The 27,457-nt window shown below is 34.2% G+C and overlaps 2 protein-coding genes across 2 annotated transcripts in view; one reads left to right on the top strand and one right to left on the bottom strand.

Moving 5' to 3' along the window:
- LOC128985409 (uncharacterized) overlaps window positions 1–27,457 on the top strand; it is a 51,013-nt gene that overhangs the window by 17,310 nt on the left and 6,246 nt on the right. The window contains exons 5-8 of the mRNA XM_054404870.1: window positions 2,287–2,441; window positions 4,042–4,219; window positions 5,039–5,217; window positions 5,649–5,804. Coding sequence (XP_054260845.1) covers window positions 2,287–2,441; window positions 4,042–4,219; window positions 5,039–5,217; window positions 5,649–5,804 — 668 coding nt within the window. The remainder of the gene's footprint in view (window positions 1–2,286; window positions 2,442–4,041; window positions 4,220–5,038; window positions 5,218–5,648; window positions 5,805–27,457) is intronic.
- LOC128985408 (serine/threonine-protein phosphatase 4 regulatory subunit 2-like) lies at window positions 13,277–21,572 on the bottom strand. Its single transcript, XM_054404869.1, has 2 exons — window positions 19,367–21,572; window positions 13,277–14,136 (listed from the first exon to the last, which is right to left on the bottom strand). The coding sequence occupies exon 1, from the start codon at window positions 21,406–21,408 to the stop codon at window positions 19,396–19,398; it is 2,013 nt and encodes a 670-aa protein (XP_054260844.1). The 5' UTR covers window positions 21,409–21,572; the 3' UTR covers window positions 13,277–14,136; window positions 19,367–19,395.

The raw sequence follows: 27,457 nt of genomic DNA, 5'->3' as shown, positions 1-27,457 counted from the left end.
CAAATTTCTTTCCAAGCTTATTCTTGAGCTACTCTTTAAGATAACTTGTAGTAAGGGCATTTTCCATGTTATTATCTAATTTTAAAAAAATCTCAAATTTTAAGAATAAAAGAAAGCTGAAAACTCAAAATTCTTAAATAGCAAGGTATAACAAATTTCATACCACGTGAAAGGTCATTTTTTAACAAACATTTTACGTATTTAAGTTTTCTTTCTATCTCTTACCGTTTAAAAATTGCAGTAGAAAAACATAATTTTCTATTGTAAAATTTTAACTAGTTTTCTAATAAAACAGCCAAAATTTGTCTCTAGACACATGTAATGGTGCAACAACTGAAGGAAACAATTAATTATTATTTATAGGCAGATAGACAAACAAGTTATTACGTTTTACTTTGTGAAAAACAAGTTTTATAGCTGATGAGAAAACCCCAAGCGTGGGCCGCTTTCTGTAGTACCATTGACTAGTCAATGGTAGTACTAATTGCAAAAGTACCATTTCCTGTAGTATCTAATCAAATATGGTGTACACTAAAAAAAAGACTTTATTTTTACTTATTGGTCAGAACAAAAGTGTTCCAGGATAACTGCAAAGTGTTTAACAATAGATATCCAGGTAAGACCTAGAGTCATATGGCTGTAAATGATTTAGTTAGGAAGTTTTCTGAAAGTGGCTCAGTTACCAATGAGAAAAGAACAGGATGAAGGGTCCAAGATGAATTCTGACACAAGTAAAAGTAGTCGATCAATTTGTAATAAATCCTACTACATCGTTGAGCAAAGTGCAATGTGTTTTATTAGAAAAAATTATAATTTTACCATGGAAAATTATGATTTTCTACTGCAATTTTTAAACAGTAAGAGATAGAAAGAAAACTTAAATACGTAAAATGTTTGTTAAAAAATGACCTTTCACGTGGTATGAAATTTGTTATACCTTGCTATTTAAGAATTTTGAGTTTTCAGCTTTCTTTTATTCTTAAAATTTGAGATTTTTTTTAAATTAGATAATAACATGGAAAATGCCCTTACTACAAGTTATCTTAAAGAGTAGCTCAAGAATAAGCTTGGAAAGAAATTTGGCGCTGTTCCGTTCATTAGTTAGGGTAATACGGTACTTAACTTCAAAGTCCTTTTTTAAAACGTTTTGACCCACCCTGTAAATACGGTTAAAGATAATTAAACTTTTTTTGCACCAAAATGATCGCGGTGATTAGACCTTTAAATTGATGTATCACATAACCCATGTTTACATTTGAAAATTTCTCAAAAAGCACCCCTACCCCCCAAATTGGGCCCTTTTGGGGCATTTTTCAAAATTGAAAATAATTTTATTGGATTTGGCATGTCCAAATTAGGTGGAAATGAGAACAAACAAGTGTTAAGAGCCTTACCTTTGCACACAACAGATATGGAAAGTTTTCAAATGAACACCCTGTATATATTGCTCATATCAGAGTTGATTATAAGCGGTTTTTTTACTGTTTAAAAATGTCTGCCCATACTAGCGTATTACACTGGTGGCCATTCTAGGCGTCACGGCTAACGAGCGTATTACACTCCTTGGCCACTGCTAGGGTTAATCCTCTTCAAAATGCCACCCTAACTTTGATTCTACGTTAAGTGTAGCCTTCGGAAACACGGTTGCCCCAGACCCTTGCGTTTACACAAAACGGCAGGGGTAGGGTGGACTCTTAACATACAAATTGTGTGACTACTTATCTTCATAGTAGCTTTGACTATTCATACAACTAGACATTCCATCCCCATGTTAAAGTTGTCCCCATGATTTTAATCAAATTTGTTGTAGTTGATGTGAGCCACCTACAGATTGACCTAAATCACTGACTTCTGTCGAATACTCGATGGTTTTTACCAAGTCAAAGTGATGGAACTACTTATTATGAGCAGCAAATGTTATGACCTTTATAAACTATGTCAGGAACAAAAAGTATGGTAGACAAATTTTTAGACAATAGCACATTCTGTGACTGGCTCACACAACTACATTATTTTTTAGTAAAAAAATTGGCGACAGCTCATGCATATGGATGTCTTTTTCTGTATCCAATAGTCAATTAAATTAGTGTCAATGATGATATAGAATGAAAAATAAGCAATTAAAAAAATTCAATAAGTTTTACAAAAGATATAACAAATAGTAAAACAAAATGCACAGCTATTTTGAGGTGCTATGATGATAAATAATTGTATACCTTAACTTAATAAATCAAATATCAGTAGTTAAATTGTTCACTAAGTTACGGGATTTGTCATTGATTACAGGTGATTACCAGGAGCGTGTTTTGAGTGTTCTGCCCTTCTTCCACATTTACGGGTTCAACGCAATTCTCAATACATCCCTCCTCTATGGACTTCATATGATCTCTATTCCTAAATTCACTCCAGAGTCATACATCGAATGTGTGCTCAAATATAAGGTAGTATATTAGTGCCTCATTAAATAATATTTTTGTATTTAATGGTTTTTCCCTAATTAAATAAATTTATGATTTATTCTATGGATTTATTTATTTATTTGGATGGGTTTCCTAACCTAAAGAGATCTAAACTTTTAGGTCTTAGGTAAACTTACAACCTAAGGCATGGATTCGGAACCCCCAGGTATGGCATTGTGACACCATTTGTGATTTATGGTGTAAAAAACAGAGCCTCCAGGACAGAAGTTTTGCCTTCTGATAACATTTACATTTTGAAATGTAAATGACTCTATTTTATAGAGTTTTAGGTTTTTCAGCCTTTATTAACTGTGCTCGTAACAAATCAATTACTTTATGGTTCCTCTTCTTCAACTTAATTCAATTTCATTATTACATACATAAGTATGCAATTTTTGTTATACAGTACACTGTTATGTTTAACTTAACTCACTAAACTTAGAATGTGTTTCAGTTGACATTGTTTATTTTCATGCATAATGTTGGTTTTTTAGAGACCGAACTGTAACAGAATTTTTCTATCTTAAATCAAAATGAAAATATAGATGTGGTGTAATAAGGCAAAGTTAAGATTATTTAAGTGATCCCATGAAGGTTATATGGACTCATACACACATATAACTAAAACAATAGATAGGTAAAGATGATAGATATACTATGCTGGTAGGCTTTTTATTTTGAATCCTTATCTTAAGAATATAAGTTTCTAACAATTAGAAGAAGGAATAAGTGTACAATCAGTAAATTGAAATGCATTACAAAAATACACAATGATACTGAAAACCCCTTTTTAACCACACTTCGTTAAACTGACACCGTGATAAAGAATTCAAATCAATTGGAAAATTAGCTAGGGTGTATCTGGTCCAGCTTGCCTACAGAGTGTAATGGAGCAGACATCATCATGGATTGTGATAGAAATAAATTTTAGAAAACGACTGTCAATTATTTTGAGAAATATATTTAGGGTATTCAGTAGTAGATTTTAGGAAAACAACTGTTTTAGATATTCATGAACCAAAATAACCTTCGAATTCCGACCATTGTATAAATGAAAAAATGAGTTTTCTGAAAAAGCCTTCCCCTGGTCAGTGTTTTACTATACATGTATCTACAATTTGTTCAATGTTCAACACATTCACACACGGATGTCAGGAGACTATAGATACAGAAGAGTGTGAAAGCTGGTAGTGAACCTGTTGAATAAAACTGTCTTAGATGTTGTTCCACCACCACACCATTGTTCTTATGTTTACATAAATGTTACCCTGTGGAGCAAAACACTATTACCTATAAAGGCGTGATTGGTCTATAGTGGTTAAAGCGAGGAACTTTGTTCCTGGTGGCTCTGATCCTAATCCCACCATATCACCTGTGGCTTTTATATGATTTTACACGGTTTAATTATCTGTAGCCCATTTGTAAGCTGTAAATCCTAGGAACCGAAAAAATTTCACAATCGAGAAAAACCTTCTCTAGTGGAGAACTCCCTTCATTTAAAGCCACGTGATAGTTAATTATATTGCATAGATAAATATAAGCAAATCCAGTGTATAGTTGTTGAAAGTTTCTATGTTTGCAGCCCACTTTCCTGTTCGTTGTGCCATCCCTGCTTCTGTTCCTAGCATCACATCCTGCAGTCAAGCCTGAACACTTGGCTTCCATCAAGGAGATAACTTGTGGAGCTGCCCCAGCAACCAAGAGTCTCATCGAGAAGTTCTACGAGAAAGTCGGCAGAAGAGACATTGCCATCAGACAGGGTAAGCTCACAATACTCGGAGGACTTACCCTGTAAAGTGCTTAGAGACAGACCTCGGGAGAAAGCTTAGAATCTGCCAAAAAAAACTATACCTAACTCGATCCAGTTCAATCCGATTTAGTCAGTCATAGAGCCTTCGCCGTAAACAGTGTTTGTGAGTCGCAAAAGCGACACAAAACACTACACAAAGTGTGTTATGAGTCGCTTTTACGACACATAACACTCGGAGGGTTGAATTGCCTAATATATTGTGTACATTTTCCATCAGAACTAGTAAAAAACAAGTTTTCACAACCTTTAGGGATCTGGGATCGGATCATGTCCTCTGGAAAGAAGGTAACAAAACAATATAAAATAGAACCTCACAAACCTCAGCCGAAGTTATAAAAATAATAACAAACACTCACAGAAGAGTACACAATTAAAAAGCAAACCCCCTCAATTCCACAAAACTTAAAATTTGTGTTACCCACAAATTAAAACAAAAGAATGTTATTGATGTTTATATGATAGTGAACGTTTTAAAAGAGTTTTCGAGTGTGTTTTTTTTAAAGTGTTTAACATACTTAAACATAAACATTCATTGAATTCCCTTGAAAATATAGGAGTCTACAATTTCTGTACAAGATGTTTTCCCACTTCACAATAAGACTAGAATCCAGTCCCTTTTCTGAATTCTCGGTCTTCCGAAATTTACACTGGAAGACTGAGAATTCAATGATGTCACCGCCAACAAATTAAGACCAATCACTTTTTCTCATAAAATAACCACAGATAACATAATTTTACAACAATAAAATAACTAGCTAAAACTGTGCAGGATACGGAATGACGGAAACAGCACCAGTTACACTATTTACACCCAAAGACATGCCAGATTCCAAGGCTGGGTCCGCGGGGCGTCTGGTGAGAGGGACGAGGGCGAAGGTGGTTAGCCTCAAGACTGGAGAAACCCTCGGACCTCACAATGCGGGAGAACTCTACGTCCATGGCCCTCAGGTAAGTCATGACTACTAATCTCATATTTATCATTCTGTTAACTTACTACTAAGACACTATAACACACCAGGGCAAGTTGTTTATGGAGCTGTGTCCAGTTTAGTAGAGCCATCAAAGTGCTGTTGACTTTACTCAAGATGGAAATTACAACTCAATGATTACTACGATGTTAGATAACTACCCAGTTCTGTTAAATATTCTGTCGAGAAGTATTCAACGTAGCAAGTTTATCACTGCATAAAATATCAACGCTACAGATAATGAACTTGTAATAAAATTGTTTGGTAAAAAATTGAATTTTTTGTAAAAAAAAGGTTGTCCTAAAATTACTTAACAAGTTAAATTTTCATGGGTTCATTTCGCAAAAGTTGTCTGGATCTAAAAAGTTTTTATATAGGTTGTTTTAATATAAAATATTCCTTTTCTTCCAGATTATGGCAGGATACTTAAACAATGATGCGGCAACAAAAGAGACAGTCGTTGAGGAAGGCTGGTTGAGAACAGGAGACGTTGCCTACTACGATGAGGATGGATACTTCTTCATTGTCGATAGAACCAAGGAACTTATTAAAGTCAAAGGAAATCAGGTCAGTCAAGTTTATATTAATGTTGGGGTTGTCGAACAATACTTAATTTGAACACTGGAAAACTGGGATTACAATGAAAGTTGTACAGTTACAGACATGAAAATTGATTTTTCCTACAGTCACCCGACAAAGTTGGCTTCCCTGTACTGTTTATAGTACAGAAAGCTGCTAATTGCTGCATATTTATACTTTGCCGTACGGTTTATACTTTGTCGTACGGTTTATACTTTTCCGCACATCAGGATTCCAACGAAACAACACAAAACAGCGTGGTTCTATTATGCACGTAATCCGTGTACGCTTGGAAATAGGTTGGCAACACTTAAAGATAATAATACTATGAGCAGCTGATTGACTATTATAACTACGATTTAACCTGTCATTTCGTGTTTATAGTTTCGGTATTTCTGAACTTTCTGGACTTTTCTTTTAAACGTTTTTAAAACATTCCTACGACCCTAATAAACAAGAAAATACCTTTAAAGCATTTTTTTTTTAGGCGCGGAAACCACTTTAATTTACAAAAACATATGGGACTATATTCTCAAAACGCGGAGCACATTTCTTGCCCAGGAAAAATAGCGGAGTGATACGGACCGCGGGTACTACTTTCTCTAGGGCACCATTTGTGTTGCCAGCTGAACCTAAAAACGTGTTGTATAGTGTTTGAAAGACTAATTATTTGTATGCTTTATAGTGACTGTAGGAAAAATATAATGTGTAACACAAGTGGAAAAGGCCTTTGCTGCACTCGAGATCATTCCGCATTGCTCTCGTGTGCAGCAAAGCGCCACTTTCACCACTAGTTACACAAATAACTAATCCGTGCATGTTCTCCCAACTAATCTAGACTGTTTTCCTCTCAAGCATACTCAGTATACCCTTCCCAATAAATAAAAGGTAATGGATATAAACAACTTTAGATTCCCAAAATGAACAACAACTCATGATGGTTCCTCCAGAGCATTTTAAACTGTCTGATCAGTTTTCGGGGATGGATTAAAAACATGGATGAAAATTGTGACTATTGTTGATAGCCTGGTGGAAAATGCCTTTGATCACTAGCTATTGAAATTTGAAAGTACTGTAAATAACCAATAAAATAAGAAAGCTTACATTGAAAAAGAAACTGAATTCCTTGATTTCCAAAAATGTTTTCTGAAACAAAGATACTGGTAGGGACCTGCCTTGCCAATGCATAGACAGTTGACGCCATGGAAGCAGAAAATCATAAATTGAGTGTTTGTTGGGATTTCTTTCTGAGATTCTTTAGTTGTTCAAAGCTTTTTATAGTAGTTTGTAATAAAACTGATCTTAATAGTAAACTCCCAATCGACCGAAATAAAGGATCACAAGGCTGTTTCTGAAAACATTCCTTTTTTGGTTGATCAATGATTGGAATTCATAACCTATTTCTATACACAAATATTTTTCTTAAAGTAATCAACAAAATTGTTTACTGAACTTTATCTACTGTATATATTCTGAACAGTATCACAGTACAAATTAAATGAAAATACTTTTTTCCTAAGCGAACGTTTCTTACAGTTAACCTCTTATGTAAATGTAAACTAAACAATACGTTTTATAACACTTTCTTCAAACTATAAACATAAATGATAACTTGACACTATAGTAACAAATATTTGTCCCTAGCATACATTCACTCTCTGCCACACCTAGGCCTAACACACCCAATCCTGCCATGCACGGCCATCCGATTGAGGTTGTACGCTTTCATTGCCGCCGTCAGTCTGGAATGGGATTTTATGCATCTGATAGAGATGGGTAGGGAGTTTCAAATGTGATATTGCTGTTCCTGTAAAACATCTATTAAAACAGTTGTCTTGTGACGAGGAATTTGGAGAGTTGATGAGCTAGAGAGGGTATTTCTTGAGCCTCTTGCATATTTCATTTAAAAATCTAAAATTGTTCACAAGACAGTTTGGGATTTAGAGATTGATGGCCAAAAGAGTTATATTAATAATGCATATTTCTCTAACGTCGGACAGTTTTAAAAGAGATATGTATATAATATGGTGTAATGTGATCGTCTCGTAGAAGATCACAAAAATCTAATACAGTAATTTTGAGTAACTTTGTTGCCAAAGTCACGGTCATATCAATAACTGCTCTATTACAGTAACTGAAGTGGGGAAACATTAAAACTTGATCAATAAGAGTCTATAGTCTAAGGTAAAATGGTAAAAGTCTTTGCATCTTCTTTAGTGTGTGGACAGTGGCAAACACCCTTTTACAGGTGTTACCCACAGTGTGTCAGTCCAGTTTAGTGTGTTGTGTATCGTCAAACCAAGACTCTTGACTATGATTGTCTTGGTATGGCAATATTGTACTGCTCAAAGTTATGTTAGGAAAAATGTTTTGGTCAAGTCAGTTGAGTTTTCGTGCATGGTTGATGATTGGTTTTGTTTTGTCAGGGTTTAGTTTTAGCCCATTCTTTTCTGTCCACTCCACAATTATGTTTATGTCGTTGTCCATTGATGTAATTGTTTCATTCACCATACGGACTTTGAAGTGAGCATAGATTTGTAAGTCATCAGCTTAAGAATGAAACTTGGCGTGTTGCAAAACTGGACTAGGATGTCGTTTATGTAGATACCTGTAGTCAAAAGTAAAGCGCCAAGTATTGATCCTTGAGGAACACTACAAGGTACCTGCAACAGGCACTGGAGGCACTGCCTCCAGTCAGACACAGTTTTGTCATGACACACGGACACACTGTTTTCGGCCATAAAGATATGATCTCATCCAGGATAATGAACTATCATAAAAACTTATTTTGAGTTTGGTAAGAAGAATTTCATGATTCACTGAATCAACAGCCTTGCTAAGATCAAATAATGTTAAGACTGTACATTGACTACAATCCATAGCAAGGTGTATGTCATCATTTATCTTTTATAAAGCAGTTTCAGTGATATAAGATTGTCGGAAACCTGATTGAAATTTGTTTAAAATATTGCTTTGAGAGAGGAAATCGGAAATTAAAGAGTGGAATGACTCTTTAGAGTGCCTTGAAGAGAGCGGGAAAAATACTAATAATAGGCCTTTAATCTTGTGGAAGTTAGGGGATTCTTATTTAAAGGTCTGACTAGAGCAGTCTTCCAATTTTCTGGGTAATCAATCACCTGTACTTAGAGAAACATTGAAAATTAAGATAGTGTTGGGAGAAGAGCAAACAAAACCCGTTTGATTCTAGAGAAATTGAGATTTTGTCAAAACCAGTGGCATCAAATACATAATTCAACTAACAGCTTTTAAGACATCACATTGCAAAATGGGTCTAAAATGAAATTGTGGGGGAACATTGTTCAAATTGCATTGTAGATTTAATTCATTTAAATCGTTTTTAATAGCTATTTACTATTTGAACTATTAGCGGCTGATAAAAAATAATCGTTCAAAGCATTTTAATGAAACAGAAACTGTGTTAGACATTTCTTATTTCCAAGACCAAACTCTTTTAAATCACACCACAGAAAAAGAAGTTTGTTTTCTATCTGAAATATGAAAGTAATGAAGGTGAGATTTTCTTAATTGTTGGAGATGTTCTTAAACTTGGTTTCTGAGCTGACGGTATTGGGCCTTTAGCCCCAGTCTCTAGTTCTCCTGGATCTGCGAAAGACTTGAGTCCCTATGACCCATTGACCTGAGAATCTCATTTTGTGATCCAAGGTACAGGATGTTTCTTATTAAACCTTCGGGTAACAATTGGGGCAAGTTTATCATACGATTGCAAAATTATTTAATTCAGGGAATTTCAAAGACTCCGGAGTATGTGTTGAGTGCCAAGGTATTAAATAAAAATCTGTTTAAAAAAATAGCTTGGATTTAAAAAATTTTATAGGTTATCATTTTTTGTTTGGGTTTTGGCGCTCTAATTGAAAGGGCACAATAAATTAAATCGTGACAAGATATGGTGGAGGCTGCCCGTAGTGGACTAAAGTTTCTGCATCAGATCCAAGTTGTCATCAGCTCCTCAACATTTTTTTGGCCAAGCCACCAGGGTGTACAATTCTTATTACCTAACAAATTTTCCAATTGATTTGAATCTTGTATTATTGTTTTTATTTGAGGTTAAGAGGGTTTACTTAACATTGTTTCATGAGCAAATTCAAGGTTGCTAAAAATGGTCATATACCAGAGATCTGAATAAACAATTTAGAAATAGGTTTGAAAGTGTCATTAGCCTAGTGGTTACAAAGACTTTGATGTTATAGAGGCAGGTTCAATCTCTGGCATTCCCAAGATAATTTTATAGGTTTTGATAGTTTTCTCTCTGAAGCATTTGATGTTCTCTCCCTTACAAAATCTAGAGGATCACTTACAAGAATCTATACTTATTTAATACGCAAGCAGGTTTTTTGTGACAATTACTTCTCCGAAACTACTGAACCGATTGACATGTTTTTTATGTCATTGGAAAGAGCGTAACGTTAAGTTGAGCAGGAAACTTTCTTTTTAGGGAAATAATTAGTAGAGAGTGAGGCCCTGGAGCCCTTTAAAGTTTTGTATTTCTCCATAAGATTAACATGGGAACCAAAATTGTTATGAAACTCAAGCTGTTGTCAGAAATTAAAAGTGAGAAGAAGAACATGTGTTAATTGTAAACAGTCAATAAGTTTGCTACAAACATTTACGGACTTGGTTGAAATGAAATATTTACTATTTGAATTTGGGTTGACGTAAATATTACATTGGAATAAAGCGTGAGAGCCTAGATAATTTGATATACTAAAAAGAAAGCTGAATTAACACTGTGCTGCAATTCTTAGTAATCGTTGAAAGAACCAATTTGCAAACTATGGAAACCTAGGAAAGTCATAGAACACCGGAGAAGAAATAGAAATAATGTTTTTGTTTATTTATAATCGTTATTATGGAAAACCTAATGAGGCTATGAGTAAGGCTATTATTTGTAGAAAACACTAAAAAACAAGACCAGATTTTGAAAAACGATAAGATATTTACAAGAAATGTTGATTATATCGATATGTTATGTACATCTTGAGTATTTCCGTAATATTTGAGTCAAATAAATAAAGTCATCAGAAATTATTAATGTTATTTGTTTTAAAAAATCGCCTGTAATACTTAACAATTGCTCGAATTCGAGCAACAGGAACACTAGTAGTAATATTAGAGACGGAAGACTGACTGAAACCAACTGACGGACAATTGACTGAGAAATTGCGGATGCAACTGAGACTGGACTGTAACGGAACTGTGACTGAACTGATATGTGTGAATCGACCTTAAAACATAAAAAATCCTTTACAAACACTGTGGGATAATATTTTGCAGTGGTATCACTTTTTTACTTATCTTTTATTATTGTATTCTACATTGCATGACCCCCTACCCTATAAGCTGAATAACATCACTTTTACTGCTAGGTATAGAATTTCATCACTGTATATTCCTATTTTTTACTTTTATCTCAATCATTCATTTTGGTTATGAGGGGTTCAGTAACTAAATCAAAATTAATTATTGTAATTATCATGAACAATTTTAGTTTTAGCTAGATTTAATTATGTTTTGCATTCTGATAAATGTTGTTAAATTATTATGCTTCAATTTTAAAGATTTGTTATTTTAAGTCCTTTATGGGTTATGGGTTAATTTATAAGCGAATTACATTATTTAATTATAATAATAACCCATCATAAGGTAATAAGCTTATCACTTTTCAATTTGAAAATGATAACAAGATAGTCTTTTAATTTCAAAACACAAATATTTCAACCGATAGCTTACTTTGAAAGAAAGGTAAATTGTACTATCATATTAGAAAACATAATTTATAATCAAAATAGATTGTAATTAATCCCTATTTCTTTTAAACATATCCCTTTAAACTTCCTGGTGACCTTTTTAATCTTGGGTGAACTTGATAAAGTCTTTATGATAAAATGTTTCATGATTAACAATTCAGTTCCGTATTTCGAGCAAGTTGGTTTTTAAATTTCAATTACTTTTACTAAGAGTAACCCAATATTAATTGCCGTTTATTTTACCACCTAATCAAAAATCCTGCTAACTTGAATAAATTAAAATGTGTTTCTAAATTACGTCCTAGAAATAAATTTACTCTTCAGGTATTGTCAGGTAACAGGATTTGTTAACCCCAAAATTACTCTCAATTTGGTACAGTAATTTTAATTTATAATTTATAGTTTTATCACTACACCAGTGTTCCTTTAACCCAAACTACTAACTAAACTTAACTACGAACTAATCAGGATCAGATATTGAGATAAAATAATCAGAAGATTATTTTATCTAGTCGTTCAGGTTAGCTGGAGGCATCCACAAATTAAAACCATGACTTTTTTTAGACAATCCTTGACCAGGTTATTTAAACATGTATCACAATACCTTTTAATTTTTTTTCATTCAATGGCGCACAGGTACACCCCTTTAAAAAATTTCTAGCACTGAAAAAACGGCAGCAAATAAAATGAGTAGAATGTACTAATGTTATGTTATAAGTGTAGATTTCAGTAATCGAAGCATCATTTCAGAGAGGAAAAATTATCTTTGGGTATAGTAGACTAACGAGTATGCACAAGTCGATTAACCAAGGGCTGCATATTAACTATGATCGCAAAAACATCAAAATAAATTATAATAAAAATATGCTTAGCAAGTTAAATCCACGCGACGACACAGATGTTAAAGTGTACGGAGGCTCATCATCTGTCGAGACAGGTATCTACGTGTGAAGCGGACGGACTAAGAGTTGCCGTTGTTCACTTAATTGTCCACTGAAGTTTTATTTTTTGTTACTAGGCCTATAAATCAGCTCTTCAATTTTATCCGTATTGTAAATCCGGATGTGTGTGTGCGTGTGAAACAAAAGCTAAATGGTATCTACATTGCATTTAAAACGTTTCACTATCACAAAAAAAAACTGTAAATTTAAAATTCCTATGTTAAGTTATTTATATGGAGAATAAGTAATATATTGCAGTTTGCTTGTTGTTCTGCTGTTGGTGTTGTTGTCTGTTTATGAACACTTTTCGATCAAATTTGGAAAATGTATTTATTTCATAGTATTATTAACATTTAACTATATTACCTACCTTTATTCTTATATGCCAACCCCATACGAAGGATGGTACTCAGCTAGTTTAGTATAAATTAGCAGTTTTATTTACCTACCTAATAACTGTCTTATACAAACATGATCTTTGAAAGGTAAAAGGGCATTGCTTTGGATTCGTTTTGCACCGGGAACAATTTTTGAACCCTATATTAAAATGTGCAATTTGCCCACGGATCCCCTCGTTTTTTTTAATTGTAGATGTAAGGTCCTAATTAAGAGTAACTGACCCTTGGGAGGAAGTGAAAAACATTAGAAGGCATCAATTAGCTATTGACGCTGATTATAAATGTATCAGTTGAGCAAATAAAATAAGAATACAAACTTGAATATAAAAGAATAGATTTTATTGTTTTTACACGTACACTACACAGATAAAATCAAAATCTTGTGAATCACTAAAACTTCACTCTAACTTTAAAACAAAATACAATTATAGGCCACAATTAAACATTTCTTTTTAAGTCTAAAAATACCACTTCCTATAGCTTTTTACCACGAAAAAGAAAAATTTTCATCAAATAAATATCTGATTTACATAAGAATACAGACTTAAGGTTCCTTAGCATGACTGATAAACAATAGTTTATGGATGTTTGTTAGCCTATTAAAATTATTTGAACAATTGTGTTACTGTATTAGTACATTGAATCAAAAACAAAAGTAAAACATCTACGAGATACTAGTAAAAAAATTAAGTAAACCTAATAGTGCCAGGACTTAAAGTCGTCCTTTGGTCAGAAAAACAAGTCTGATACCAACGTCTGGTACCAAAGTTACACTCTTAAAGATAAAAACATCAATGTTTCACACTTTATAAATTGTGTATGCTACCCAGTTGTGAAGTAACTAAAACAGTGGTGCCGGTACCTTGTTAAAAATAGTAAACAGATAATTTGGCAATTTAAAAAAACGTATTACACTACTATACAATCTTATCTAACATTTTAAGAACAAGTATCAACTTTTAGTCAAACACGCTACAGTTGCAAGGGCAGTATTTTACAGTGACACATTTATACTCCTAAAACTATCAATACAAACCCAAACTCAAAGCAGTCACTTCAGAGCCAACTTAACTTAAAACATAGTTTCAATAAGATAGTCTCTCTTGTTACGAACTAAAGTATACAGCCAGACTGACAATAATCCATTGGCGAAGATTGGTTTAATCCAGGCCAGCAACCATGTGATTAACGAAACCTGAAACAATACCATAACTTAGTTTTAACTTTCAGTGTTACATTGTAAAAACCAACAGTTGATATTTTATTTTCAAACGATGAAAAAGCCCACAGATCGGTTTTCACGTATGCACTTTTGCTAGTACACTTCACTTTACTTACTCAGAAAACTTACACGATAATGTTAACACTAAAAATCCCGCAGTTGTAGGCCTAATGCTACAACATGGAATTTTCGGTCTGGGATTTAAACGTTGATAAAAACTCTTTTTACCAATTTCTGCACTTAAGATCTTGAGGATAACCTCCAGATTGTTCAAGTTTATATAAACTGCTTGTACTTTTTAAGAGGCCTAATAAGCCCCCTTGTTTTGACAAGCGTTTCTCGTAAAGCGTACAAAGACACTGGTTTGACGACAGTGGCGTAACTAACGCCAATGCAAATAATGCGGTGAATTGGGGTGAAGGCTTTCAGGGGGCCAAAATGCCCAAATAAAAATATAGGCATAGGAAAATTAAGTGGTGTTGGAAATTCTTCTCGAACCGCCTTAGTTTTGTGCACGGATAATTTTTATAACCATAGACAAAAAGAATATAGCTTATAGACTGTCAAAGGGAAGTTCCGCCATGTGCCGCTAGGAGTGCCGTGTAGTTACAGCGCACACCGCTGCAGGCGAGGAGCGCAGGAGCCGTATGCTACTAGCAGATGCTGCAGCGGTGTACGCCGTAACTACACGGCACTCCTAGCGGCAGGGCACCGGAACATAGGCTAACCGCAGCACTACCGCCGGTCTATATTTATCCTATTTGTCTATGATATAACCCATGTTACTGTATTAAATCATAGGTACCATGCTGAAAAACCCAAAGTGGCAGAGTAGCAAAAATTGGGAAATGTGTAGGACAAGGATAATGTATTTTTATAGGACCTATCAACTTAAGTTAAGTTAGTAGGTAAATTAAATACCCCCGCCGCAGCAAACCTGCCGTCTAAGCGAATTTCCATTTGGCTGAATTAATTTTCAATCCATCTATTTAAATAACATTAGGTTTAACGAGTACCTAGGTTTGCTGCTACAAGGAAACTAATAAAGTGTGTGTTTTAAGTAAAATAATTATTGCTTTGTAGAAAATGAATATATTTGCCAAGTTTGATCAAAAGATATCCATAAACAAGCAAACTACAACATTTTACAATATTCTCCATAAGAATAACATGGGAATTTTAAATTTACAATTTTTTTAGTTTTCTCCGTAACTAATAACTGTACAAAAACACTTTGATATACTGAATTGTTTGTTTTTTTAAGCTCTTTAAGAAGGTTTAGAGAAAAATTGGGAAATTTTGTGTTTTGAGGGTCAAAAGTGAGAAAAACCAATTTTTACCCCATAAAACCCTGTTCCCATGGTCCGATCATGCTGGATCGCGAACTCATTCAAGTTTATCCCGCCTTACACCTTCAAACCAAATTTCATCAAAATCGGATAAATATTACGAAAGTTATCGTGTTCACGGACACATATATATATAAATCTATATATATATATATATCTATATATATATATACATATATAAAAATTTGAACGAATGGTGTTTTTGTCCTCTGGGGACATCAAAATGAAAAAGTAAATCGGTCCCGGGCCTAAGTCTTACCATGAGACCTACGGTAATAGCTACTTCCCTATAGGGAAATTCGCTAAAAGGAACATAGCAAATTTATTTAGGCCTACTGAACTAGCTAAATAGAGCCCTAAGTTAACTAACATAAAAAAAGCTACAAGTATTAAGTAAGGCTAGTAATTTTTTTATTGGGATATAAGACTGACAGTTTTAGATTTAAGTAGGCTGCATTTGAAGTTAAGGCTTAGACACTAGGCCTAACTTACCCTATCATTTTTTCTCAGGGTCTAAAAACATATTTGTTTTACACAATTTTCTTGCTTTTGGAATCCAGGCGTATACTTAATAAAAGTCTGACAAGTATTTAACTTAGACATATAAATATTTCCATTTAAAAAAATAGGTTTGGCTATTTAAGCCTTTACATGATTATATAACCTGACTTAAATTTGATTATTCAATAGGAGAAGACTTTAAAAGGTTAATTTTATCCAATCGGATAGTTAAAACTTAATTTTTTAAGTTAAGTAGGCAGTGGCGGTTCTAGGACCTCATCAAGGGGGGGGGGCATCCGGGGGGGGGTTGGAAGACCCCCCAATAAAGCAGGGGGTAAGCCGTTTGGTGACTTTCTAAAGCCATTTTTAACACCTAAAACCGTGCCCAATAGTCCATAAACTCCCATTTCACCTGTTGTTTGTCAAGAGCAAATAAAAATTTTAAAAACTAAACTATGACGATTGCATTCATGAATTTCAAAACACACTGTAGACAACGACCATATCCTTCTCATAGCCATTGGGTGGCTTTCTACAGCCAGTTTTAACGTCTAGAACTGTCTGCAAATACTCGCATTTCCCCATTTATTTCTCATGAATAAGAAGATATTTTTAAAACTAACTATGACGATTGCATTCATAAATCTCAAAACATATTGTAGGCTACGGCTATATCCTCCTAAAAGCTGTTTAAAAGCTGTAACTTTCTAAAGCCATTATTAATGTCTATATCTGTGTCCAACTGTCGAAAAAACCTCTCATTTCACCTGTTATTTGTCGTTGTCATGAGCAAGTAAACATTTAAAAAATCAAACTATGACGAACTTTCATTCATGAATTTCAAAACATAGGCCTACTGTATACTACGAAACTATATCACCTAAAAGCCGTTTTGTGACTTTATAAAGCCACTTCTAACGGCTAGAACTGTGCCCAATTGTCCTAAAACCTTCCATTTCATCTGTTATATGTCATGCAAGCAAGTAGACACATTTTTTAACCTTAGGCCTACGTTATTCTCCATTTCATAGATCTGTCACAATATGTACAGGGTAGTGTAGGTATCGAAATCAGTAAAAGCATTGACTAGGGCCTATATAAACTTTAACACTAGTGTTTATACAGTATAGTCAGTGGTAATAGGCTACTGGTGCTACCGATTGCTAATTGTTGCCTGTGTAAAGCTGGTGGCTAGCAGACAATTTGACAACTAACTATGGAACATCAGGAAATCAATAAAAGGTTACAGTACCTGCAGACTGCCTTGTGGGTTTTGTTAATCCAGTAGGATTACGTACGTTTCGGCAAATATATTACCATCATCAGATCCAGAACTTCAAGCTTAAAATCTTGATTTTTCGACACACATAATCACGTCAAAGTTGAAAATAGAACACGTCATACACAAAACGAACATTAAATACATGTAGGCCTACTATTAAAAAACCGAACAGGATATGATGCAAGCATCTCTCTTGCCGAGTCTCGACTGGTAGTCTGCAGGTACTGTAACCTTTTATTGATTAGTTAACAAGGTTTAGAAAAACAACTATATTATGAAGAAATCAGGAAATCAGCTGTTTCCCTGTCCTAGCTCGCACGCTCGCCTTTGCCCTAGCATGTCAACAGCTGACTGCTGTAAAAATTGGATGAAGCCTACAGCTCTCCGTAGCGTAATATTGTTTTATTCATTGTGCCACTGTCCACAAAGTTTATCTACGTGGAACTTAATACTACCTATTCCTGCCCTCTCTTTTAAGTTTAATAAATGTCGTCTTTTATGACATTGCGTGTTTTAAGGACGAAATGTACGTTTAAATTTATTTTTCCAGGGTTCAAGGGGGGGGCTCTAACCCCTGTAGCCCCCCCCCCCCTTAGAACTCCACTGTAGGTGGTACCAGTACACGTTCTGAGGGGCAAAATGATTTAGGCTAAAACATTTTTTGTTAAAAATAATGTTTTCAGATAATTTGACTTGAGCTTATTATTTGATCCAAGATTAACATATCCTGACCAAAATCAACATTTTAGCCTCCATGAGCAATTAGTTGGTCAACCCCAAACTTTTTCATATTTTACTACGGTCATAAGGATGTTCTCAAGAAAACAAGAAACAATTCAAGCCCCGCAAGGTTAGGTTTGGTTAGGTTAACCTAGGATATTTTATTTTTTAACCTATATTAGTTAGGCCTACCTACCGATAGCCTATATTTTTAACCTAACCTAACCTAACCAAACCGAACTTCCTAACATAACATAACGGTACTGTCACAACTGGCGTTTCGCGCGTCTCCCGCAAGCCACTGTTATCGCGTGGACTTTGAACCTTCTTATCGCTCGGCAACCTGTATGATGGCCTTGCGGGGCTTGAATGATGTTTCTTGTTTTTTGAGAACATCCTTATGACCGTGGTAAAATATGAACAAGTTTGGGGTTGACCAAGTAACTTAATTGCTCAGAATCACCATTTAAAATAACATAGGTAACACAATAGGCCCCTACCGTAATTAGGACTATACTACAGTTAGGCAGCTATATTGTTAAGTCGTCTGGGTTCGAGCTACAGGACGCTACCCGGTAGTGTGCTGAAAAATACACTAGGCCCTAACTTATATTTCAAGTTTTAAAGTGTAACTTAGACCTAACTTAAAATAGCCTAAACACATTTGTGACAGAGCCAATAGGCCTATTCATGTCCTCGATGTTGCCTAAGTTTGATAAAAGATAGCAACCCAGTGCTTGCAAAGATGTTAAATGCTCTGTCTTAGGCAGTCATGATCCTTCCTATTAGGCAGTTTTTAAAACAAGAGTGGGTAATAGGGAATACCCTAGGCTAAAAAGAAAAACATTTAAGCCTTTACTCTAACCTCTAACCTGTTAATTTAACATAAAATGTAAATAAGTTCAAGTGTAAAAATAGGAAGTAGCCTAGGTAACCTAAGGGTAATTAACTTATTTGGACGTAGTGACTACTCGCAAAAGTGAAATTTTTTTCCATAATGACCTAAATTTCACGCTGAATCCGAAAATGACGTTTTTATTTTTTGGAAAATACCGGAAATTACCGAAAAACGGAGCTGCTTTTTTTACTCAAAATACGTCATGTGGGTACTCAAAATACGCGGAATATTGTGTAGATTAAGAATATGCAATATGAATTTTTTTGATCCGATGAAAAACACCGGAGATAGGACGAAAAAACTGAATAATCGGTTAGGTTAGGCTTGGTTAGGTTAAATACCAACCTAAGTTATAAAATTTATGTAAAAATGTAATTGACGTGATAATCCAGAGATGGGCTACAATCAAGTATTTGGTAATGGTAATGGCCTATGTTGTAGGCCTAATCTTACCAGTGAGATGAAATGAGTTCAGATGTTGATTAGCTCTGCAATTGGTCACCTTCATCCATTGGTTCACCATCATTTTCTCCTTCACTAACCATCATCTGATTACTGCCATCATCAACATCCATTGCCTCATCTGTATCACAGGTTGGATCAACACTTATTTCTTCAATTGTGATTTGCTCTTGACTGTCTTGAGCAATGTGAGAAGTTGACTGTATAACACTTTCATCTCTTCTTTCGTTGTCATACATCTCTACAACAATATCACTTGTGCTCTCCACATCTTGTTGTTCCGCTTGTGCAAGTCCATCTTCTTTAAATTGTGAAGATGATGGACTTTCACTCACAACAGCTTCTTCGGTTGGAACTGGTGAGCTTGATAGTGGTTCCTCGACAGTTTCTGCAGTAGGCCTACAAGTTTCTTCAGATGTACACTCAGGAGAAGATTCTGCGCAGACTTCTTGGACAATAATTATTTCGGTTTGGTCTGGTGTAAATGTTTTGACATCATCTTGTTTTAAAGACTGGTCTATACTTTCTACGGATATAGAATCTGCTTCCGAGCCGAGGTCTGTTTCACATTTTTGAGACTCATCAGAATTTTGTTTAGTTTGAAAAATTAAATCATTGCTGGAATCAGGATGTGAATTGGTTGATTCACATTCTTCAACCAACTCAAAATTAGTTTTGTTATCCACAGATCCATCAGCCTGTTCAATAAGAGGGTTGTCTGAAGAAGCTGGTGAACTAACTGTACCAGATATTTCATTACATTCCAAATCAACTTCATCTGATCTAGTAGCAGTTATTTCAGTAATAGAGACTTGTGTTTCTTCTTCAGAGGTGACTCTTTCGTTATTACTGTTATCACTGTCAGGAGACAAATTTACGTCAGTTTGGACAAGACAAGAATCAACTGCTTCTGCTTCTGAATTAGATGTTCCAATGACTTTGTCTTGAGTGTTAGTAATATTTTCAGGAGGGTCAGCTGGACTAGAGCTTACTTCATTTTCATCACTTAAGCCTTCAACTTCAGCATCTTCAGTTTTTAAAGCTAATGAGGATTCAGAACACACTTGTAAAGAATCAGAGGAGTCAATACTGTCCGGTAAGATTGCATCACTTGTTTCTGATGTCATTTCCTTGACACTTTCAAGCTCAGTGTCTGAACATGGATTGATGGTTTCTGTAACGTTAGACAACCTACTGTTACTATCACAGTCATTTTCTTCTAAGTTTTTAACTTCATTGACTAAAGGAACGTCGTCACTCTTTATATCTACCGGTACTCTAGAACTAACTTGAGGTGTATCGTGTGCAACTATTGAACTATGAGATTCTTGAAGGTTACATATCTTTTCACTTTCATCGCTTGCATCACCATTGATACTTAGTCCCACTCTGTCCGTAATAGTTGAATTAGGTTCAGTTGTTTCGATAGTCACATCATTAGAGGCAGGAGGGGCTCCAAAATATGGCAAGTCTGTAGGAACATGCAACAAACTACCGTCAGATTCACTTAGTTTAACATCTGGCATCCCATTCAAAATGCTTTCTGACTGATCACATTCCAATGGTCGCTTGCCTGAGCCTGGTTCACGAGTACTAACAACTAAAATGTTCTTTTCTATTGCCCTCATGTACTTGTCAGCCCTATTGTATTCCTTACGAGGATTTATTAGCAGTTCACAAATCCTTTGAATAGTAAATGGAGCGCCAGCAAAGGCATCGAATCTCTCCAGTAAGCTCGTCTTCATACGATCATAGTTAAATGGTTCCACATTAGGGCAAGGGGGAAGTTCTACAGTCAAAGTACTTTCATAGAAGTCTGTGACGACTGCGAGCAATTTTTCTCTTAGTAAATTTCTAATCAAGCTCCACTGAAACACAGGGTCCCCCGTTTTCGCGACATAACCAAGATATTCTTCCAACTCCTTTGGAATGTCTTTAGGTTTAACTTTCGCAAATTCTTCAAGCAACTGCATTACATCTTCTGCGTTCTCCATGTTGGAAGTATTATACTTATCTGGATATATTTCCTGCATTCAAAAATCTATCTAAAATCCAACGATTTAAATTGATATTGTCAATTTAATTAAATGCTAGATAAAGACGGTTGCATACACAAAAACACAAACAACATGAACACTACTACACTACACTAGAGCGAAGCGACTGCGAGTGCCAGAGATTTAGTTTAGTATTCGCGTTTCGCCTTTTCGATTCGTCGTCACTTTCTTAACAGGTTTGCCACTACCAAGCGCTGCAAAGTGCAAAGACGATCGTGAAAGAACCAGAGTAAACTAGCTTGAATGACCTAAACTATGTTCTTTATTAAAATCCATGACTGTAATAACAAAAAATAATTTATAACCTATATTCCTACGTGATCAACAATTTTAATAATCACTTAAAATAATTCACCGTGAAACGGAAAACTTCTTTCTCGGTAACGTAACGTTATGAAATATTCATGTTGGCTAACTTGCACTTCAAATACAATACAATTCACTGTCTCATTGACGTAATCAATGACAACCCATCGAGTAAGAAAGTAATAATAACTCTTTGACTAGTTATATGTAACATTTATTAGTATAATTGTATATTGAATATTTTGTATATAGATTAAAATACTTTAAAGTAACAGAAATGTGACCACAATTAATCAAAGCAAAATAATACAAGTACTGTTAAATACCCGTGTAAATACCGTTGTTCTGTTCTAAGTTTTGGCTATTGTTCAAAAATGAATGAATTTTATATATCAATAATAGGTTTATTGATTAATTAATTTTAACTAAAAACACAAATAAAATTAAAATGATTTGGCTTTTGAAGTCCAGTGTTTTAAATTGGTGTTTGAATTTATTTGTTGGTTTTGGATGACGTTATGGTGAAAATTATCAGAAGAGTATAGGGTACAAACTGCAAAGTACACTGGTGTTTAGATGCCGGTCTTTGATTATTAGTCTGTTTCATTCTAACTCCCTTCCCCTTCCCTAAATATTAAGAATATGTACAAACAATGATTAGCTACGGCTTTGGATGGTTATAGATTTTTGTTTGTTCTACATTGTTCACGAAAATAGTAGTATAAGCACACATACTAATCTTAGCCTACTATTATATTATTATTGGGAAAGTTTGTTTGTTTGGGTTGGGCTCAATCATTAATTAATATAGGCCTATTCTTATCTAAAAATTCCTTTCGGGCTCCGCCCCGGTGGCTCCGAAGTTGTTCATGTTAACCTTATGATTATGAGTATTTATTTTAAAAGGAATTTTAAAGAATCCTAAAAGCTGTTTCAACTAAACAAGTTGATTCTATTATGTTCATGTTCAATAGCAATATAATAGTATAGTAGGTTACCCACGAGACCTTCCCGACAGGAACAACGAAGGTAAACTATTAAGGAGTTAACCTGAGACACAAGTCTCACTACAGTTAACCTACTACAAACGAGACGTTTTGATAGAGACCCGAATACAGTACTACAAACAAAAATACCTGTTCTAATGTATTACCATAGACTAACCAACTAAGGGAGTATGTTTTTTCTATGGTATTACCTAGTAGTATTCGTGGATAGAGATAACAATTTACCGCGAACAGTTCGGCTATGCTCGGTAAGATTCGGAAGCGTTCGGCACTGCGTGGTGGCGGGGGTTGGGGGGTGTTCCTGTCGGTAAGGTCTCGTTTTTACTCCAAAACACTGATATCCTAACATATATTTTTACTTAGAACGATTTCTATTAATTGGGGTTAATATAGAAGTTATAGAGAGCTTAAAACTGTCAATAATTATTAAATTTATATGTAAACTTGGTCATCATAAGGATTTAATTATGTACACTTGTATTTAATAACAACTTTATTACTCAAATATAAGAACGTATATAACAATTATTTAATATTGTTAAATATAATAAAAAACAGTAGTATCTTTTATGGTTAAAACTGATTAAAAAGCAATAAAAATGGTAATTTACATTTATATATTTTAAAAAATAAACTACAAATCCAAATAGGCTATATTTAACAAGTTATTATGATTATTGTACGGTATTATGGGGATCACATCATTTGTCTGAGTTTGTTAAAAACTACAAAATATTAGGAAAATCGCAGTTGTCCGAGGTTTGATAAATAACTAATAATATTTAAATAAATCAACTGTCCGAGTTTATTAAATTATATTAAAATATCAGTATTTAAATTATATTAAAATATTTTGTCATTTTAATTTAATGGCTTAGAATAAAATAAATACATTTTACAATACAGTATTCTCCATAAAAGTAACATGGGAATTTTAAATTTACAGTTTTGTTTAAATTGGGTTACAAATGGAATAAAAATTTCGGTAGGGAATAAAGGTCTGTTGCACGATGAATCAAAGTGGAACAAAAACCAAGACTTTATCAACCATTTTAAGACATATAAAGTTTTTTTTCAAAAAGTTAAATTACAGTTACAAAATTTAAAAGTTAAGTTAAGTTACAGCTTGTAACTTGTAGTTTATTATGAAACAGGCCTCAGCCCCCAGTTAAAACTAAATAATACCCCCCGCCGCAGCAAACCTGCAGACTAAGCGAATTTCCATTTGACTGATTGGATTTACACTGAAATGTCTACTTAAAAATATAAATATTTATTCCCGATTTAAATAGAATTAGTTTAACAAGTACTTAGGTTTGCTGCATCAGGGAGGGTAAAACAGTTTTTTTTTGTAAAATGTTAATAGTTAGTAAGAAATAAAATCATTTTCCAAATTTGATCAAAATATGTTCATAAAACAAGCAAACTACAACAGTTTACTTATTCTCCATTAAAATAACATGGGAATTTTAAATTTACATTTTTTTTTAATTTTCTCCGTAACCATAAGGCGCATAATAACGCTTCAATATACTAAATTGTTTGTTTTTTTTTTTAAGCTCTACAAAATGGTTTGGAAAGAAATAGCTAAATTTTATGGTTTTTGGGTCAAAAATGGGAAAAACCTATTTTTACCCCATAAAACCCCCCGTAAACCCCCGTTCCCATGGTCCGATCATGCTGGATTGCGAACTTGTTCGAATAAACGTAAGTTTACACCTTTGTACCAAATTTCATCAAAATCGGATCATTTTTTGCTTGAGTTATCGTGCTAACGGACACATATATATCTATAAGTATAAAAGAGGATGTTTGTATATATATACTAGCTGTACCCACGGGCATTGCCCCGTTTAACTTCACAAGTGAGCTTGTTCGCATGGCTCAATCACGTCCTGGTTGAAGTTCGTTCGCTACGCTCACTCACCTTTAGGTTGGAGAACGTTCGCTGCGCTCACTTGCCTTCAGGTTAGCTCGTTCGCTACACTAACTCGCCTCCAGGTTGAAGTTCGTTCGCTACGCTCACTCACCTTTTGGTTACAAATTAGCTGTTGTCATAAATTAAAAAAATAATAGTACTGCATCCTGTTGGTAATCCTTGTAACTTAATGCTATTGAACAGGTCCATAAAGTTGGCCCCCCCCATTTAAGCACTAACGTCAAAAATGGTACCAATCGTTAGTGCTACGTTAGTGCTGGTTAGTGCTAAAATCCCCAACGTTAGTGCTCTTTTGGTTCAAGTGTTATTATTAAAAAACTGTGGGTGGGGCCAACTTTATATAAAGTTAGCCCCCCCCAGTACAAATAATTGAGCACTAACGTAAAAAATGGTACCAATCGTTAGTGCTACGTTAGTGCTGGTTAGTGCTGAAATCCCCAACGTTAGTGCTCTTTTGATTCAAGCGTTATTATTAAAAAACTGTGGGTGGGGCCAACTTTATATAAAGTTAGCCCCCCTCAGTACAAATAATTGAGCACTAACGTCAAAAATGGTACCAATCGTTAGTGCTACGTTAGTGCTGGTTAGTGCTGAAATCCCCAACGTTAGTGCTCTTTTGATTCAAGCGTTATTATTAAAAAACTGTGGGTGGGGCCAACTTTATATAAAGTTAGCCCCCCCCAGTACAAATAATTGAGCACTAACGTCAAAAATGGTACCAATCGTTAGTGCTACGTTAGTGCTGGTTAGTGCTGAAATCCCCAACGTTAGTGCTCTTTTGATTCAAGCGTTATTATTAAAAATCTGGGGGTGGGGCCAACTTTATATAAAGTTAGCCCCCCCAGTACAAATAATTGAGCACTAACGTCAAAAATGGTACCAATCGTTTGTGCTACGTTAGTGCCGGTTAGTGCTGAAATCACCAACGTTAGTGCTCTTTTGGTTCAAGTGTTATTATTACAAAAATGTGGGTGGGTCAAATGTGATATAAAGTCAGCCCTACCCAAATTTTTACCAGTTACTGATAGTATTAAAAACTAGTTACAATTACGGATGGCAAAAGATTTAAATAATTTTAAACACCATATTGAACGAAAAACTTCTTTGTCTAAAAAATAGGAGAGATGTAACTACTTATCACTATTTTATACCTAAAACAGTAAAAAAATTCCCTGTTTTCTGGTATTCAAACCACTAAAACAAACAAAAAAATATCTAAACCTCAATAGTGTAGCATATGGTTGGAAAGCTTATAAAATGGCGCATTTTTTAACATATTCCGACACTTTCTTGTATACAGGGTGTGAACAAATGCAATAGACCGTTGTTTTTTTTTAATTTTTATCAAACATCTTAATTTTTATCTTTGAATCTATTTACAATGGAGTTTTTACAACTGATCCTCCGTCATTTTCTATTATTTTTATTCAAAATTTAATGTAGAACACGAAAATGACATTATCTACTCAAATCCATTTACAGGTAATTGAGAAATAGCTATATTAAGTTTAAAAACATACTTATTTTTTAAAAACATAAAATAATTCTTTGGGAAGCTAATTTTTAGACTTGAAACCTGTTATATGCATCATCACTCTGCATTTACTTTGTACTTACACCAAAAAAATATTTTTTCACACTGAGTACCAATCACCCTGTATATGACGGGCTGCTTATGTTGTAGTTAGCTGGCCTAAAGATCATTTTTACAGGAACCATAAAATTGTCCTAGCTTTAGTAGGCTACAATTTTTTTAGTGAACCAACAAAAATAAGTATAAAATATAAATTCTTTTTTCACCGAAGTCATGGAAAATAACAAGTACAAAGAATAGTAGTACCAGACCTCAGGTTTTTGAAAGTTTTTGATGACTGATTGATTGATGGTAGAAGTTCATAGCTTATTGTATATCTTCGAATATTGGCCACATCTGTGCACGTTTAATACTGAGTGGCATTTTTCTGGCAGCCCCAGTTGCTATTTTTTATTGGGATACTAAATTATAATACTTTTTAACAACTTGGTTATATTTGATGTTGGACCATTACCTTACACAAACACAAAATTACATTTAAAAAATGTTGATAATAAAACACAAATAAAGAGTGTGATGGAAGGAGCATTGATTGTAAATATTTCAACTCCACCGTTCATAGAACCCATGGTCCAATTTTCTCCTGCCAAGTTTTTTCATTTTAACTTAGGTACTAATTATTTTTAATAAGTTCCATCATATAACCTGTTGATCATGGAGGTTTTAGGTACAAGTTTTTATCCAATAAAGAAAAAGTATGGTTATGCAAACTATGGTAAATTCATATATTTTTAAATGTTAGCGTGTTTTAATAGTGTGTAAGTGATAAGATATTATTCATTTGACTTTTGTGATTGCTACTGAAAGGACAATAAAGAGATTTTGATTTTGATCTTGAATATGGGGTGAAAGGGTAAAAAAGCTAGATATTCAGTTAATCTCAAGAGTTATTTTTAATAGATTTTACAATTGCACCGCACAACAATAACTAACACACTCCCAATAGCTTTGACAGTACAGAACCGTAAAACTAAAGTTATTTGATCTTAAAATATACCCGTAAGATTGAAATTCTTCTTTTTACAATCCAAGTTAAAACTGCTGAAAATGGCACATCAGCAAATATCAATAGTAGCTATTGTATAACTGATCTGACAGGTCAATGCAAAATAACAACGTAAGACATAACCATACATGTAGACAAATCCTAGAAAAACACTGACAAGCAAATTGATTCTG

Source organism: Macrosteles quadrilineatus, unplaced genomic scaffold (assembly GCF_028750875.1).
Source record: "Macrosteles quadrilineatus isolate MER2022 unplaced genomic scaffold, UCM_ALF_1.0 Scaffold_2__2_contigs__length_208266976, whole genome shotgun sequence".
NCBI classification, from domain to species: Eukaryota; Metazoa; Arthropoda; class Insecta; order Hemiptera; family Cicadellidae; genus Macrosteles; species Macrosteles quadrilineatus.
This window is presented reverse-complemented; position numbering and strand designations above follow the sequence as displayed.

Coding starts and splice junctions, on each gene's coding strand:
- LOC128985408 (XM_054404869.1), bottom strand. CDS start 21,408: ATGCAGGAAATATATCCAGATAAGTATAATACTTCCAACATGGAGAAC.